The sequence below is a fragment of the Polyodon spathula genome, chromosome 18 (assembly GCF_017654505.1).
Source record: "Polyodon spathula isolate WHYD16114869_AA chromosome 18, ASM1765450v1, whole genome shotgun sequence".
NCBI classification, from domain to species: domain Eukaryota; kingdom Metazoa; phylum Chordata; class Actinopteri; order Acipenseriformes; family Polyodontidae; genus Polyodon; species Polyodon spathula.
The window spans coordinates 17,578,768-17,595,540 of NC_054551.1; the positions used below are offsets into that span (position 1 = coordinate 17,578,768).

Genomic DNA, 16,773 nt, shown 5'->3' on the forward strand with positions numbered 1-16,773 from the left:
AACCCCACCGAGTACTAACTACACTTTTTTTTCTCACGTTACTCAGTATATCAGATGGCCACATTTACCTGGCAGGGGCAGAAATTAACCCTATCACTGCCAAGCACCAACACATTCTTTCAGGCAGGGATTTGCCCTGCCACACACCGTATACAGCAGATACTTCTTTTTCTCCCTATGCTGTGAAAATACAATGTACATATGTCTTGGAGAAACTGATTAGAGTACTGTACTTTAATTAAATGACATACTTTACTTTACTGTACTTGAATTGGGGTATGTTAGGAAGAGTTTGTATGTTAGAACTGACTCAGCCCAGCTGTCAAATGCTTCTGATATTTTATTTGTTAAGGGTCCGATAAAAAATATCACCTCTCTCTCTCTCTCTGTAGTGCCCCATGATGAGATTTTCCCAGTTGGCCCCACCTCCTTTAATATAGCATCTGAATTTAATGTAAACATGCCTGCACTAATAATACAGTGCCGAGAGACAACAGAGTAGTTTTAGCAACCCATTACCAGCGATGCTTGTGGATGAATGTTTTTCAGCAAAGTAAACTTCTTTATTAGCAGTGAGCGTAAAACACACACATTCTACATGACTTTGTTGACTTGGATTCATTCGCTCTCTGTCACACAATCTCCCTCCCGACCTGTGAGGGTGCTGTGTAACAGGAACAGTGTGCCCTGGACTGGATGATTGGGCAGTTCATTCCAGGGTCAGTTGGAAGCTGGCTATCCAGGAAGTGGGCGGAGTCATAGTAACAGAAGTCATCACCATAGTACAGTAAGCAATGTGTCAGTCATTGACTGGAGGAGACGTGATTGAACTAGCTCTCCGAGGGGAAGTAACTAAGGGTATTTTAGGGGACGTGACGCCGTGATCTGTTCCTCTGACAGTTTTTTTTTTCGTGTGATGTCACTGAGAGGGGCATTTAGTGTCTAAAGGGGGAGACAGTTTACAGCAGCCCAGCAGAGACAAAAGCAGAAACAAAACATCACAGGAACTTGTTTCGAGCTAATAAAAAAGAGGAAACACTGTAAATCTGACGTATTTGACTTAATTATATTAGAACATTTATTCTGTCTCATGTTTTAATATGTATGTTTCAGAACATTTATAAATATCAAGAAACAAGTAGATATAATAAGCATATACTATTTCATGAACTAAAATGTATCAGGTACATTTTCTTTTTCCTTATTACTGATAATAACGGAATGAATAACTAGTATTTTACTTATAAATATTTATTTTGAGAATATAAAAATCGAGAGAAGTGTCCACTATTGCTTACAAAGACCCTGAGAAGAAACGTGTATTATGTCATTGCAATCCCTCAAGTGAAACAATGTCTTGTAATTTAATAAAAAATACTTAACTAAAAAAAAAAAGTGAAAAAAGTTTGTACGGTTTCCAAAGTACTTTATAATGTTCCTCAGAGTGTTCTGAAAAAAGGATACCATTTCCAAAATGCTACTGTAAAAAAAAAAAAAAAAAAAAGAAGTTCTTTTTACAGCCAAAATACACCTGGTATGTGGGGACCAGGACCCCCTCGTGGGGTAAAATGCTTTCCGAACCAGGGTTTTCCCAATTTGAGATAAAGGAAGCCCCACCAGAGATCAGTCAGAGTAACAAATTATAAAATAGAAACGCCATCACACATCAAACAGACACATTACTCTCTTTCGGGTGAGATGTTGCTGTAAGTGACTGTATCTGATGCATAGTTCACACATCCTGACACAAAATGGTACATTTTCATTGTCTGAGACCTATCTGAGAATCACAGAATACAGTTGTGTATCAAGTATGAAGCCAATATTTGAAAGCATTAGGTCTTTATCATGCAGAAACCAGTCCTATGACCCCCAATATGCCAGTAAAGTCAAACTAGATTTTGCTCAAGGAGTTTCCATAATATTGAATGTATGAAGTCAGTATCTGAAATGAGATAGCAGCTGAAGGTTCCCAGTCAAATTGGCCTTCGTACCGTTAGACATAAGAAATATTAGAGGAAAGTGCACTCAGGGCCACAGCAAAATCAGAGGTATGTCCAGTCGAAGATTAATTAATTGATGGATAATAATCACAATCAGATTCATAATTCACTTGCTTTTACTAGGAATACTATTCCAATATTGAAAATTCTATCCAAGCATACAGAAATCTCGGTCATAAAAAAAACTGAGGTCGTGTTTTACAGTAGCGTGACATTCTAACACTGCACCACGTAAGTTCATACAAAACACAACATACATTATTACTATTCTAGGTAATAGTAACAGTAGTATGTAGTACATAAACAGTTGTTTCACTTTAATTTGCTCGCCCTCTTGGTGAAGATTCACAATATAATAAATGTTAGTGACATTACGACTCTAATTGTGATTATTATTCATCTATGGGCTGACCACACTTGCTTCTGATTTCACTGTGGCCTGACTGGACTGGCGTCCAATTTCCCTGTCATTTGATTTCACCAGCGCATTACAGAGCTTAGGCCTGCCTAGTTTTGGGTTGAGTTCACCGGTACCCACAGCAGTGGTAGCAGCAGCTGATTGACAGCTACATGGATTCTTAAATAAAATGAAAACCCTGCTAATAACATATGATGCTGCAAACAAAGAGAAGTCAAAGGCAGCTTTGTTTGACTCCCTCATACGCCCCAAGCCACAGGGAAAAATACCTGTGTATTCAAGGCAACAGAGGACGCTTTGTGTATACTTACTGCTGCAATAAAACAAAACATGACCTTCAGAGGCAACTCAGCCCCCTGTCTGAGCAAACTTAGATGTAAAGAGCCTTTCTGTCTCTGGAAAATAATTTTAATAGCCAGGCACATCTCTGATTCCAGTGATTGTTCATTGCTGTAGCAACAGCACTTGAATGACCCTGACTTATTGGTAGGAAAAAAAACATGCTTTTACTCCCATGTCTCCAGAATTCCCATTTCTTTTAATAAGCCTTGTATTTATATTTGTTCATATCAAGTAGATACAGTCATACCCTTACATTTGCTAATTGAAGCAGAAGATGCATGCGCTGCTGCAGCTTTTAATAGCTCATTTAGAGGGCTTCAGTGAAGACACAATTATAGACTGCAGGAGCCAGCACTGGACTGTAATCACAGGAGGGGGGGTCTAAAGTGCTCCCCAGGTACTTCTTTTTCTTTACCCTAATGAATGTTGTAAGTCACAATGCATATTAAAACATGTTCAGTTCCCGTGAAGACAGCCCTGCTCATTTTATTGACTCCCAATTTGACAAGCAATTTAAAAATGTGTACAAATGGCAAGATTAAAAGGTGTATATATCTATAATATATATATATAATATATATATATATATATATATATATATATATATATATATATATATATATATATATAAAACACTGCTGGTTTCTGTTTGTGTAATTTCATGAGCTCAGGTAATGGTCTGGTTCAGATGAAAGCAAGTGTAAGCATTATAAATCTATCATCTTTCTCATAATCAAGCAACACAGCATGATGGGGTGAGTGTCCGTGTGGGAAATCGTCACACCTCGATACATTATGAGGCACTCTATGAAGTCAACAACAACACACACCCAAGCGTGCCATATTGTCATTATACAATAGCTATGAGGTTATTTGAAATTAAAAACAAAGAACAGTGGCGATGTCCTGAAATACACTGTACAGCACCACACTGAAATGAATAGAAGGACAATCCTTGCAATTATATAATATTATTCACATTACTGTTATTCTATACTTATTTGTAAGCATTTGGGATTTGGCAGTGCTGTTTCTTAAATCTGTGAAAACCTGTGTTTTATCTGTGCACCAAAGTGCTTTCTCTTAGATTATGATATGTTTTTTGGTTGTAAAATGCCTAACTGCTTCCATGTCTTTGATGAAATAACTTGTCATTTTGCTGTTCCAATTTAATAGAACTGTATCAATTTTAAAGACCCGACATCGAGGCAGGTGGTATGTATCATTGATTTGGACAGAGTGAAACCATGAGACAGTGAAACAGTTAGCTTTTACAAGTCAACACCAGTAATGGAACTTAAGTAGGGCAGCCATATTAGGTCAGAGGTCAAACTCATGGTCAACAACACATTTATCATGAAGGGTTTACAGAACGCTGCAGATATGAAGTGACAACCTCAATTACAGGACTCCGAAACTGTGTAGCAAAAACACTTTGAAATGTGTCACTTGAACCACAGTGTATGCAACCCACTAAATCCCAGGCTACACACACCAGATTGTCAGAGTTCAGGGGTTATTGAAACCAGACATCCTGCTAAGACCAGGCACCTGAACTTCAAATCCTTAGTGTGAAAAGACAGGTCCTGCTTACCTTTGTGAGTGTTGTACAGAGCAGCGAAGGTGACCACAAAGAAGGTGGTGGAGTATTTCCCAGCATTCACCAGGTGGGGGAAGGCTCGCTTGGTGTCACGGTAACGGCGCAGGCACTGCACGAAGCGGAACCAGGCTGGCAAGCACTGGATGATGGCCCGCAGCCCGTAAGTGTAGCTGTGACACACTGGGTTTTCTGAGGAACAAGAGAGACGCCAGCAATCAACACATGCAGAATTTCAAGCACTCAATCATGAACTCAAAGGTAAAAGCTTCTTGCTAGCTAATTCAGCAGTGTTCTCCTGTATATTTTGTTTAGTTTTGGTAACTATGAACTTTTCATTGATGTCAAGGTTTCAAGAGGCTTTGGTTCATTCAATTGACATAAGATTTAAAACATATCTACTCACAATGTTTACAAAATAAACATATGTTGTCCATAATCTCCAAAATAATAAAGTTACTAACACAGCAAACCTCAAAAGTACTATATTTCTTATGTTGCAAAGGAAGACAACCGAGTTGAATTATTTGATTTGATTTTTATTTTAAATAGTCATTGGCTTAATGTTCTTATTTTATGTTACTACTCCTGATGTTTGAATCAACCATCCAGAGTGGTACTTATTGCAATTAAGCCAGCCACCGTGGTTTATCTTATATACAGCATGTCTATAACAGGCAACTAGAACAGAAGAGCAGCTCCCGAACTCTAGTGAAAGCCCCTTAAAAAAAAAAAAAAAGGTATTTAAGTATTTGCCCTAAGTACCACTATGAATAACTGAAAAGGTCATAAAAGGTTAAGGGAACAACAAACAAAATAAAACAAACCCCACAGACTTTTAATCCACTTTACTTTTTAAATTATGTTTCTAGAGGACAAAAAAAACTAAAAACAAAAACAATATCTTGTTTATAAGGGTTTCCTGCAGTCACCAGTCACAAATAGATAGTCTAGACTAATCAGAAAAAAACATGACAATTGTAAGAAACCGCATAAAACATACATTTGTTCTCATAGGTCACATTAAAATTGAAGATGTATATACTCAAAAATGAATTTGATTAAAAGAATGACTTTACATAGTAAATTGCAAAAACTGTATAATGGCACTGTTAGAATGGTTTAGTGCAACTGTAACAATGGGAGCTTTTCAGCACCTTGGAGAGCAGCACTGGCTTCCAGGTCTATTCAATGGTTACGTTGCTGATAAATGCAGAACCATGGTCGATTTCATACAAACACACGATTCATGTGTATACTCTTCCATAATTTAGCCTCCTATCAGTGTTGACTTGCCTACATTCCCTACAGGGTTCATTCTGTAAAATAAAGGGTCACCTGCAGCATGGGGCGGGGGTCTTTCTTCTCCCATTTCTAATTGCATCTTTACTGGACCAGCCATCCAAAAGTTATGGCACTGTTCTAGGCTTTGAGCAGACCCATTGACTTGCAGTTAAAGCTGTGGTGTTGGTGCCATTTATTTATTTATTTATTTTTTAAATAGCTTCAAGCATTACATTACATTTCTATTTATTGTGTTTATTTATCAGGGACACATACAAGTATAACATAAGTGCCACTTGCATGACACAAGATGCATTACATTTTCAGCTTAGCTAGTAGGCGCATTTCCATTGACAGTCCCTGGGCAGACATTGACGACAACTGTAATAAATTTCCATATTACTTCTACTCTAAACTACAACAATAACCTCCTGTTGAATATTTGATTAAAAATACATACAACATTAAAACATAAATGATCTATTAACAGTACATAACAATCAACAGCTTACATAATCAAGTTACAGTACAATTTATATAATATAAATATCCAATATACACAATTAAAATTCAACTTCATCCTGAATAAATTAATGATTGCATAATTGATTATGTTTGAACCAAACCTTAAGTTTATTACAAAATATTTTTAAAACCCTTAAGACCTCCAATCTACAATTCCCACATACAGCTTCCCTTGCGAGGCTATCAGTATCTTCAGAGAGCTTTTTCATAAATTCCTTTAAGGATGGAGTATATAATCCACGCAAAGTTTAAATACCATTTTTGCATGAGAACTGCATGACAATTACCAAAAATCAGCAACTGGTACTTCGTCAAAATGTTACAGTGATGGTATCTCACAGGTTTTTTATTCAAGATTTTTAGAGCTTGCTTATAAAGAGAACGTATTGGTTTAATTACCGATTCACCTGCTTGAGACCATGAGGTAATACAAGATGATATATATGTAAAGATCACACTGTGCATGAATAGTTTAGCAGCACTGACGGTTAAATTACCCCTAATATGTCTAAAATCTCAGATCTTTTTTGCATATTGAATGCATTAATACTGATGCTGTAGCTCCTGGTGGAGGAAGAGGAACCCAGCAAGTATCATTCTCTGGTCAGTGATACTGGATGGCTATTCCACTTGGGTGCATGAATCTAGTTAGGTCATCAGTAAATTCATGATCAGTCCAAACCAGAATGTATTATACATTGGATATGAACGATTCGACCTCACAGTCATCAAACTGGAACTTCCTGAGCACTGCCGACAGGCTTCGGCTGAATTGAAAGACTTTCCCCAGGCTCTCAGAATCTGGGATCTGTGTTCTCTTGATGATAAAGGCATTACTGTTTGGTAGTCTTGTTGCAGCTGCTGTTGTAGTTTTTTCACTGACAAAAGACATGGAGATTTGGATGGCTGAAATGTTCTTCTGGCCCTACTTGAACACTGGAGTGAGGATTTGGTCATTAAAGGGTGCTGCAGAATGGCTTTGCCTTAACTGTACCACCAATACCATCACAGGGACCTTTGCCATTTGCAAGCTCTGCCTAAAAGTCCAGGAAGTTAAGCACTGGTTCTTCTACTGAGATGCACAACTGTCAAAAAAGCATCTGGGAATGAAAGAGATGGACTGGGAGGCGACGAATGGGTGGATGATGTTGGGAGATATTCCAATGAGATCACTGGGAATCTTGAACAATGAAAGACTATGCTTCTGAAAAATCCCAACTTAAATCCTGCTTCTGCAGGTGGAAGATCCTTCTCGAGGTCTTTGAGGAGCTGGCAGTATGATTTGCAATGTGGTGACAGTGTGTTGGTTCCACAGCCCTTGCCCCAGTTTCTCTATCCTGGGCTCTTTGCAATACCTCAGCATGCACGGCTCGTCAATGTTTTTCCCCCTCAAGGAAGGGGAAGGATGTCTGCCAGCTTAAGCGCTAATTCAGAATAAATAAATATACTGAAAATACATAAAATAAAAATAAGTATTCACCTGTTCTATTTCCCATTTTATACATCTTATCTGTGTTGTGAATACTGGTTGATCGGAGTGGAAGCCCCAGTTATATTATACATGCTGGTGCTTGTTTTGCTCTTGCACTGAGTACTAATCAGAATGAAGGGCACACCCCCAGCATGTTCATGTGATTACAGACTGCATGATTATAGGCAGTGCAGAAGCACAGATTGCTAGAAAGAGCTTTGAAGGGCTAATTTCAGCACTTCTGCATCACTTCATTTTCCAATACAAATTAATTTTCTAAAAAGTATGTGCTTTAGAATATTGCAAAATGGTGCAATAAACTTTTCCTGATGCCGCCAAGGTCAGTATTTTGGGTTTTCTGTCACCTGGGAGGACTACTTGTTTTAATGATATTACTCGCAAACAGCATCATTGTTTTTTGTTCTGCTGTGAATCTAAGTTCAGCAGTGTGTGAATGTGCTGTGGTGAGGGCTTGCATTTCAGTGTGCGATTACCAGAACGCAATTTATGCAGCAGTGAGGTTTAAATGAATGATCCAGCTCAGTAGGGTCTAAAAGCTGCTTTGCCCAGTAAAGAGAAGTGATTCCCAGCTGCAGACAGTCGTGGGCAGACAGCAAAGCTCACGTATCATACAGGAGGCAGAGTTTCTCATGATCTCAGCTTTCAGATCTGCACCAATCTGACATGAATTCCATAATTGATGATAAATATGTACCAATCAGGAGTATAGCTGATGCAAGATCATTCAAATAAATTGTACCAGGACACTGGAAGCTTGCATCAGGTCAGAGTCTCTGCTCGACAGGTTCTGCTCTCAGAGTCTCTGCTAGGCAAGTGCTGCTCTCAGAGTCTGCGCTAGACAGGTTCTGCTCTCAGAGTCTCTGCTAGGTAGGTGCTGCTCTCAGAGTCTCTGCTCGACAGGTTCTGCTCTCAGAGTCTCTGCTAGGCAAGTGCTGCTCTCAGAGTCTGCGCTAGACAGGTTCTGCTCTCAGAGTCTCTGCTAGGCAGGTGCTGCTCTCAGAGTCTCTGCTAGAGAGGTTCTGCTCTCAGTCTCTGCTAGGCAGGTGCTGCTCTCAGAGTCTGCGCTAGACAGGTGCTGCTCTCAGTCTCTGCTAGGCAGGTGCTGCTCTCAGAGTCTGTGCTAGACAGGTTCTGCTCTCAGAGTCTCTGCTAGGCAGGTGCTGCTCTCAGAGTCTCTGCTAGAGAGGTTCTGCTCTCAGTCTCTGCTAGGCAGGTGCTGCTCTCAGTCTCTGCTAGGCAGGTGCTGCTCTCAGAGTCTGTGCTAGGCAGGTGCTGCTCTCAGTCTCTGCTAGGCAGGTGCTGCTCTCAGTCTCTGCTAGGCAGGTGCTGCTCTCAGTCTGTGCTAGGCAGGTGCTGCTCTCAGTCTGTGCTAGGCAGGTGCTGCTCTCAGTCTGTGCTAGGCAGGTGCTGCTCTCAGTCTGTGCTAAGCAGGTGCTGCTCTCAGAGTATCCGCTAGGCAGGTGCTGCTCTCAGAATGTGCTAGGCAGGTGCTGCTCTCAGTTTGTGCTAGGCAGGTGCTGCTCTCAGAGTATCCGCTAAGCAGGTGCTGCTCTCAGAGTGTGCTAGGCAGGTGCTGCTCTCAGTCTCTGCTAGACAGGTGCTGCTCTCAGTCTCTGCTAGGCAGGTGCTGCTCTCAAAAAGTATCCGCTAGGCAGGTGCTGCTCTCAGAGTATCTGCTAGGCAGGTGCTGCTCTCAGTCTTTAAACCACTAATTGTCACTTTGGATCCAGCATAATGTTCTTGGAAATATACTTGTCTTTCTTTAAAAAGCAACAATAACAGTTATTACGTAAGATACATGCAGCATGGTGTTTCATTCTACAAAGTCTCAGTAAAATATATATGTTACGGGCAAAACCTGGTGGTCTGGCGATTCTAGTTTCGCCCAGGGCTTCTGAATGAACCCCAAAGTTACCACTTGTAATGTAGAGACGATGTGCTGGGTTTCCAGCGGCGGTGCAGAAAAGGCAGAACATGAGGGCTGGTTTTAATAGCAATTAGAACCAATGTTTTTATTAGCTCTCTCATCCAAAAAGTTAAAAATCGAAAAACCTTGCTCCTCCACACGCGCAGACAAACTCGCCAAACACACGAGAGAGAGAGAGAGAGAGAGAGAGAGAGAACTTTTTGGGAGACAAAGCTAATAAAAAGAGGGTTTAACTGCTATAAAACCATCCCTGGTGTCCTGTCTTTTCAGCACCGCTGCTGGAAAACCAGCACACAGTCACTACATTGTTGTCAGAAGTGGAGGCGACACGCACTTGGAAGCTGGCAGGGGAGAGTGTAGAAATGCAAAACTAGACCCAGCATTGACGTTGAAGCTTTGGGCAAAACTAGACTTGCCCAAATTAATGGTATGGCCGAGCCAGATTCGCCAAGCATCAATTTTGAAGCACTGGACGAAACTAGACTTAAATTCAATGAAAACTGTTGAAAAAATGGGTTTTGCCCAGCCGTCTTTTTCAAGTTCAGGGCCAATCTAGATTCACCTGATTGAACGAGAGTGAGTGCCGAAAATAAAGGCGTACACATATATATATATATATATATATATATATATATATATATATATATATATATATATATATATAGACACACATGTAAGTATTCACCCCCCTTGGATGTTTTCACAGTTTGTTGTGTTACAAACTGAAATGTTGGTGCATTTAAATTTGATTTTTTTTCCCTTTGATTTACACAACGTACTCAACACTTTGATGAGGCAAGATAATTTTTATTGTGAAACAACAGTTAATGAACAAAAAAAACAAAAAAAAAACTGAAATGTCTTGGTTAGATAAGTATTCACCTCCCTGAGTCAATACTTGGTAGAAACACCTTTGGCAGCAATTACAGCTATGAGTCTTTTGGGGTAAGTCTCTACCACGTTTGCACATCTGGATCGTGCAATATTCGCCCATTGCTCTTGGCAAAATTGTTCAAGCTCTGTCAAGTTGGATGGGGATCGTTGGTGGATAGTCTTGCCACAGATTCCCAATCTGATTCAAGTCTGGGCTTTGACTGGGCCACTCTAGATCATTCACTTTCTTGTTTTTAAGCCACTCCGGTGTCGCTTTGGCTGTGTGCTTGGGGTCACTGTCCTGCTGAAAGGTGAATCTCCATCCCAGTTTTAGGTCTTTTGCAGACTGAAGCAGGTTTTCCTCAAAGATTTGCCTGTATTTAGCTCCATCCATTTTGCCCTCTACCCTGACAAGCTTCCCATTCCCTGCTGATAAAAAAAAGCATTCCCATAGCTGCCACCACCATGCTTCACAGGAGGGATGGTGTTACCTGGGTGATGTGCTGTGTTGGGTATGCGCCAGACATTACGCTTTGCATTTTGGCCAAATAGTTCAATTTTTGTTTCATTGGACCATAGAATCTTTTGCCACATCTTTTTAGTCTCCCACATGCCTTTTTGCTAATTCTAAGTCAGGATTTTATATGGGCTTTTTTCAGAAATGGCTTCCTTCTTGCCACTCTTCTATAAAGGCCAGATTTGAGGAGTACCTCAGCTATTGTTGACATATGTCTTTCAGAGTTGTCATTGGCCTCTTGGTGGCTTCTCTGTCCAATGCCCTTCTTACCCAGCTGCTCAGTTTGGGAGGACGGCTTGCTCTAAGCAGATTCTCAGTGGTGCCGTATACCTTCCACATCTTAATGATCGACTTGACTGTGCTCCAAGGGATATTCAATGCCTTTGAAATCTTCTTATACCCCTTCCCTGATCTATGCCTTTCCACAGCTTTATCACTGAGTTTTTCTGAAAGCTCCTTGATCTTCATGGTAGTATCTTTGCTTTGAATGCACTACTCAACTGTAGGACCTTACAGAGACAGGTGTATTTAATATAAAATCATGTGAACCACTTCTATTGCACACAGATGGACTCCATTTAACTAACTGTGTGAATTCTGAAGGCAATTGGTTGCACCTGAGCATATTTAGGAGTGTCGTAGCAAAGGAGGTGAATACTTATCTAATGAAGACTTTTCAGGTTTTTATTTTTTATTTATTTATTTTTTTTTCACCCCTCTCCACCATTTCTTTCACACATTGAAAGTGTTGAATAGGTTGTGTAAATCAAAGGGGAAAAAATCCAATTTAAATGCATCAAGATTTCAGGTTGTAACACAACAAGCTGTGAAAACGTCCAAGGGGGTGAATATCACTATTATATATATATATATATATATATATATATATATATATATATATATATATATATATATATAATATATATATATTGTGTAAAGATCCTTTCACTTTTCACGTTCGTTGCCCCTTTCAAAGTAGACCCAGGACACAGAAATGGAATTGATTTAAGTGCTGACGCACACTTTTAATAAACACCAATCAAATAAATTAAACAAAACAAACAAACACCTAGCTCCTTCTTGGAGCACTAACTATACAGTCTGGAACCTAACTCAACCAGGACAGCTAAGCTGTTTACCTGTAACCCAACACACAACTCACAAGGTTTAACACAGCACTTTACCTTGACTGCTTGGAAGCGGACCACACCTTCTGCCTCCCTACGCACAGCAGCCCTGGAACAGACTGGCTGCCTCTCTTAAATACCCTGCACCTGGCTCTAATTTACAACTACCACCAGGTGCAGGGGATTACTAAACAATAAAACAATTACACAATTAAACCCCATAACACCCAAATGTGCATTCTCACAAGGTTTTTAGCAGGGAAGGATTTTAACCCCCTCCCTGGTACCTTACACATCCTCCCCCTCAAGTGTGAAACACTGATCGGCCATACCAAGGCCACCCCCTCCCCTAAAACACAACCACCCACACTCAAGTCCCGAAATGTCCATTTCCGCCCTCTTCCACGGGCGGACTTGAGGGTGGGTCGAACCTTCCGGCACTTCCGGGAAGGGACCCTGAACCGGCGACAAGGGACCCCACCGGGATGACAGGGCCGACCGAAGTGACGACCGGGGAACAGGAGGATGCAGCAGTGGACAGAGATCTTCCACTGGGGACCGGCGCAGCGATGTCCGATCACCCAGGGGGAGCGAAGCAGCGAACAGGGGGAGCAACAGCGACGTCTGGCAGCAGCCCAGCGACGTCTGGGTGCTCGGGAAGAGCGGAGCAGGGAACCAGGGGAAAAGCTGTGGCCAATGTTGCAGACTCCTGGGCTCCAGGTCCAGCGCAGGAAGGTCTAGGAAGACCGGCAGGGTGTCCAGGAGCAAGGGGCAAGGGACCGCAACTGGCAGTGCCGGACTGGTTCGCTGGGGTGATGGAGGTGGGCACCTCACCTCCTCCTCTTTGTTCATCGCTTCTCCCTCTCTGGGCTCTGGGAGCGGCGGCTCCTCTTCTCTGGGCTCTGGGAGCGGCGGCTCCTCTTCTCTGGGCTCTGGGAGCGGCGGCTCCTCTTCTCTGGGCTCTGGGAGCGGCGGCTCCTCCTTCTCTGGGCTCTGGGAGCGGCGGCTCCTCTTCTCTGGCTCTGGGAGCGGCGGCTCCTCTTCTCTGGGCTCTGGGAGCGGCGGCTCCTCTTCTCTGGGCTCTGGGAGCGGCGGCTCCTCTTCTCTGGGCTCTGGGAGCGGCGGCTCCTCCCTCTCTGGGCTCTGGGAGCGGCGGCTCCTCTTCTCTGGGCTCTGGGAGCGGCGGCTCTCTTCTCTGGGAGCGGGGGCTCCGGCTCCTCCTCTCTGGGCTCTGGGAGCGGCGGCTCCTCCCTCTCTGGGCTCTGGGAGCGGCGGCTCCTCTTCTCTGGGCTCTGGGAGCGGCGGCTGGGCTTGTCTTGCCTGCTCCCATTTTTGGAGCAGCAGATCCAGCTCCGTCGGCTCTGGCTCTGGCAGTCCAAGTTTCAATCTCCATCTCTTATTCTGCTCAATCTGGGCAGCAGTGTTTCTCTTCATCAAAGCGACCAAATCCTCTAGGGTTTCCATTTTACTGGGTCATAGGGGCGCCCACACACACTTCTGGTACCATATGTAAAAGATCCTTTCACTTTTCACGTTCGTTGCCCCTTTCAAAGTAGACCCAGGACACAGAAATGGAATTGATTTAAGTGCTGACGCACACTTTTAATAAACACCAATCAAAAAATTAAACAAAACAAACAAACACCTAGCTCCTTCTTGGAGCACTAACTATACAGTCTGGAACCTAACTCAACCAGGACAGCTAAGCTGTTTACCTGTAACCCAAACACAACTCACAAGGTTTAACACAGCACTTTACCTTGACTGCTTGGAAGCGGACCACACCTTCTGCCTCCCTACGCACAGCAGCCTGGAACAGACTGGCTGCCTCTCTTAAATACCCTGCACCTGGCTCTAATTTACAACTACCATCAGGTGCAGGGGATTACTAAACAATTAAACCATTACACAATTAAACCCCATAACACCCAAATGTGCATTCTCACAAGGTTTTTAGCAGGGAAGGATTTTAACCCCCTCCCTGGTACCTTACAATATATATATATATATATATATATATATATGAACATAATTTAGATATTTTATTTAGCATCATGTAATCAAAGAAACTACAAAATGATATCACACAAGTCTACCGGAAGCCATAATAGTAGTACAGTATTTCATGTTAGATTTGGAAATGTTACATTTCAAAAATTGTCAGTTTTTTCTTAAGTATATTACAAAGCAGTATGTAATTCAAGATGTTACTGTAACATTATTCAACAGGTTTCATTCGACTATGAAGCAAAATGAGTTAATTCTGTAGGATGATGCAAACCATTTGGCCATAGCTGTCTTACTGAGATTCCAATACAGTGAGGGATGTTAGGGGGACCTTGATTCACTGCTCCTTTAACCCTGGTCCACACATTGCACAGTACCCTCCAAAAAACGATTCACAAATTGAAGTCTATGGAAGCTGCGCAGTGTATTTTTCACACTACCTTGTGAAGTCTATGGAAGCTGCGCAGTGTATTTTTCACACTACCTTGTGAAGTCTATGGAAGCTGCGCAGTATATTTTTCACACTACCTTGTGAAGTCTATGGAAGCTGCGCAGTGTAGTTTTCACACTACCTTGTGAAGTCTATTAAAGCTGTGCAGTGTATTTTCCCTTGCACTCACTTATCTCTTTGGGTAGCAGTCCCTCCTTTTCTTCCCACTGGAGTTCGAAGCTGTAGAAGCACACCATGTACTCCAGGTCCATCAGCACAATGACCAGACTGTTGAGCTGGTCAGCCAGCCAGAAATCAGCAAATTCCACCTTGTGGAATGGAGCTGTGCACAGCCGGAACTGCAGGGGAACGACAGACAGCAGCAGCTCAGGTTAGGGCATATTATCAGCTTATAAAGACACAGTACAGTCAAACCACTTAATATCACTGCACTAAACTGTCCCTGGCAGAATAAGGACAAACTTTTGATGTTCCATTTGGTTAATGTCACATTTATCAGTCATACAACTTTAATGTCACTTTGGGAAATAAAAGTATTAGATAGGTAACAAGTACATTGCTGTACAGTATTGTAATCAGCCTATACAGCATCCAGAACACTGCAATGCGTAGGGCTACAGCTTTGTGAGGCTATTATTATTACAATAGGCTATGCAGTATGCAAGACTGTACTGAATGAAAGTACTGTATTACTATAATGTAGTCAAAACAAGCATACAGTAAGTTGAAATGCTACTTCTGTGGTTTGAATGCTTATTTTTCAGGGTGAGATAAAATCAACTCTGCTTATGATCACCCTGTTTGTCCAGTCCCTCTGATGTGGTACAAAAAAGAAAGTACAAAAATACACAATTGGATCTAGCTCAGCCAGGTTTGAGTGGATGAATGAAAAGAAGTACTGTATCTGTACGAAGGAAGCAAAAACAGACAATACAACAAAGAGAGACTGTCATTTTATTGTCGCTCCTAAAGTATCAATGACGAGCAGTCTCAATTAATTGACTATGCAGGGATGGAAAGAAGACTCCCACTGCATAGCAGTTTGATCCATTCCTGGTTTTACTATGAGTTTAACAGAACACACCTGAACTTGTCAGCTAAACACTGTGTTTAATAAAGCTCGTAGTAAAACCTGGAATGGGTGAAACTGCTACGCAACAGGAGACTGATTTCCATCACTGAATATGTACTGTAGTCCCTTTAAAAATAATCTGCCCTTTTGTTTTCATAATGTTGGAAAGTTGTAATCTTGACAGATGTCACAACAAATCAAGTTGCTGACAGTGAGCACAGCCCACACATTTTACATTACATTCCATAATATTTATTTTATACAGTGCTTCACAATTCCATAATTCAGATTCGGGTGCTAATCTAAACTAAATTCACTCCCATCAGTATTTATGTTTCTTGATTTATAAGATTCTTTTGATGTAGGTCTTCTTTGTAAGCGATCGGGTTTGACAGCACTGTTTCTGGAACTGAAGATACAGCACTTTTCAAAACGCTTCAGTTGTTACAGGTTTCTGATATATCTTCAAAAAACATGCTACAGTCAATTCTTGTAAAGACATATTTCATGGGACCATAAATACAATTATCTATTTAAATAAATTAACTTATTTGAATGAGAGCAAGGAACAAGCCCGCTCTTGTCTTCAGTCAGGTAGTTCTCCTGCAACAAGATTTACTAAAACATTTTTATTCCACTAACCACTGTTCAAATGTTACAGGGCTGCATTATGAGGAATTACGTATAATGCAATACATATTAATAATTTTTTAAAAAAAGAACCTTCTTTCTTCCAGACCGAGGGAGTGTTGTGACAGTACCATGAGTCTTGTACTTCTTGATAATAGAAACAATAGTTGAAATTGGGACACTCAAATGCTTGGAAATCTTCTTGTATCCTTCTGCAGCTTTATGACAATAAATCTTCAGATAGCTCTTTACTTTTTCCCCATATTGACTTATTTTCCAAAAATTCTTTGTTTTTGAGAAATTTCTAGAAATTATAAATGTCCATTGGTGTATGTAAACTTTTGACTACAACTGTATCTATATTTACGGTGCCTCATCGATGATTTAGAGTGACCATCAGTGCCAAATAACCTTATAATAACTGCCCAGATAAAGAGAAGATTGAGAAAATAAACACCAAGGAACTATTTCAAGCAAATACAGTAATTAATATTTTATTTTTATGACA

The 16,773-nt window shown here is 41.2% G+C and overlaps 1 protein-coding gene across 1 annotated transcript in view; it reads right to left on the minus strand.

The window, feature by feature from the left end:
- The window catches only part of xpr1a (xenotropic and polytropic retrovirus receptor 1a), a 116,050-nt gene that overhangs the window by 16,510 nt on the left and 82,767 nt on the right, over positions 1-16,773 (minus strand). The window contains exons 10-11 of the mRNA XM_041276997.1: positions 14,733-14,901; positions 4,358-4,552 (exon numbers count right to left, since the gene is read on the minus strand). Of these exons, the coding sequence (XP_041132931.1) occupies positions 4,358-4,552; positions 14,733-14,901 (364 nt within the window). The remainder of the gene's footprint in view (positions 1-4,357; positions 4,553-14,732; positions 14,902-16,773) is intronic.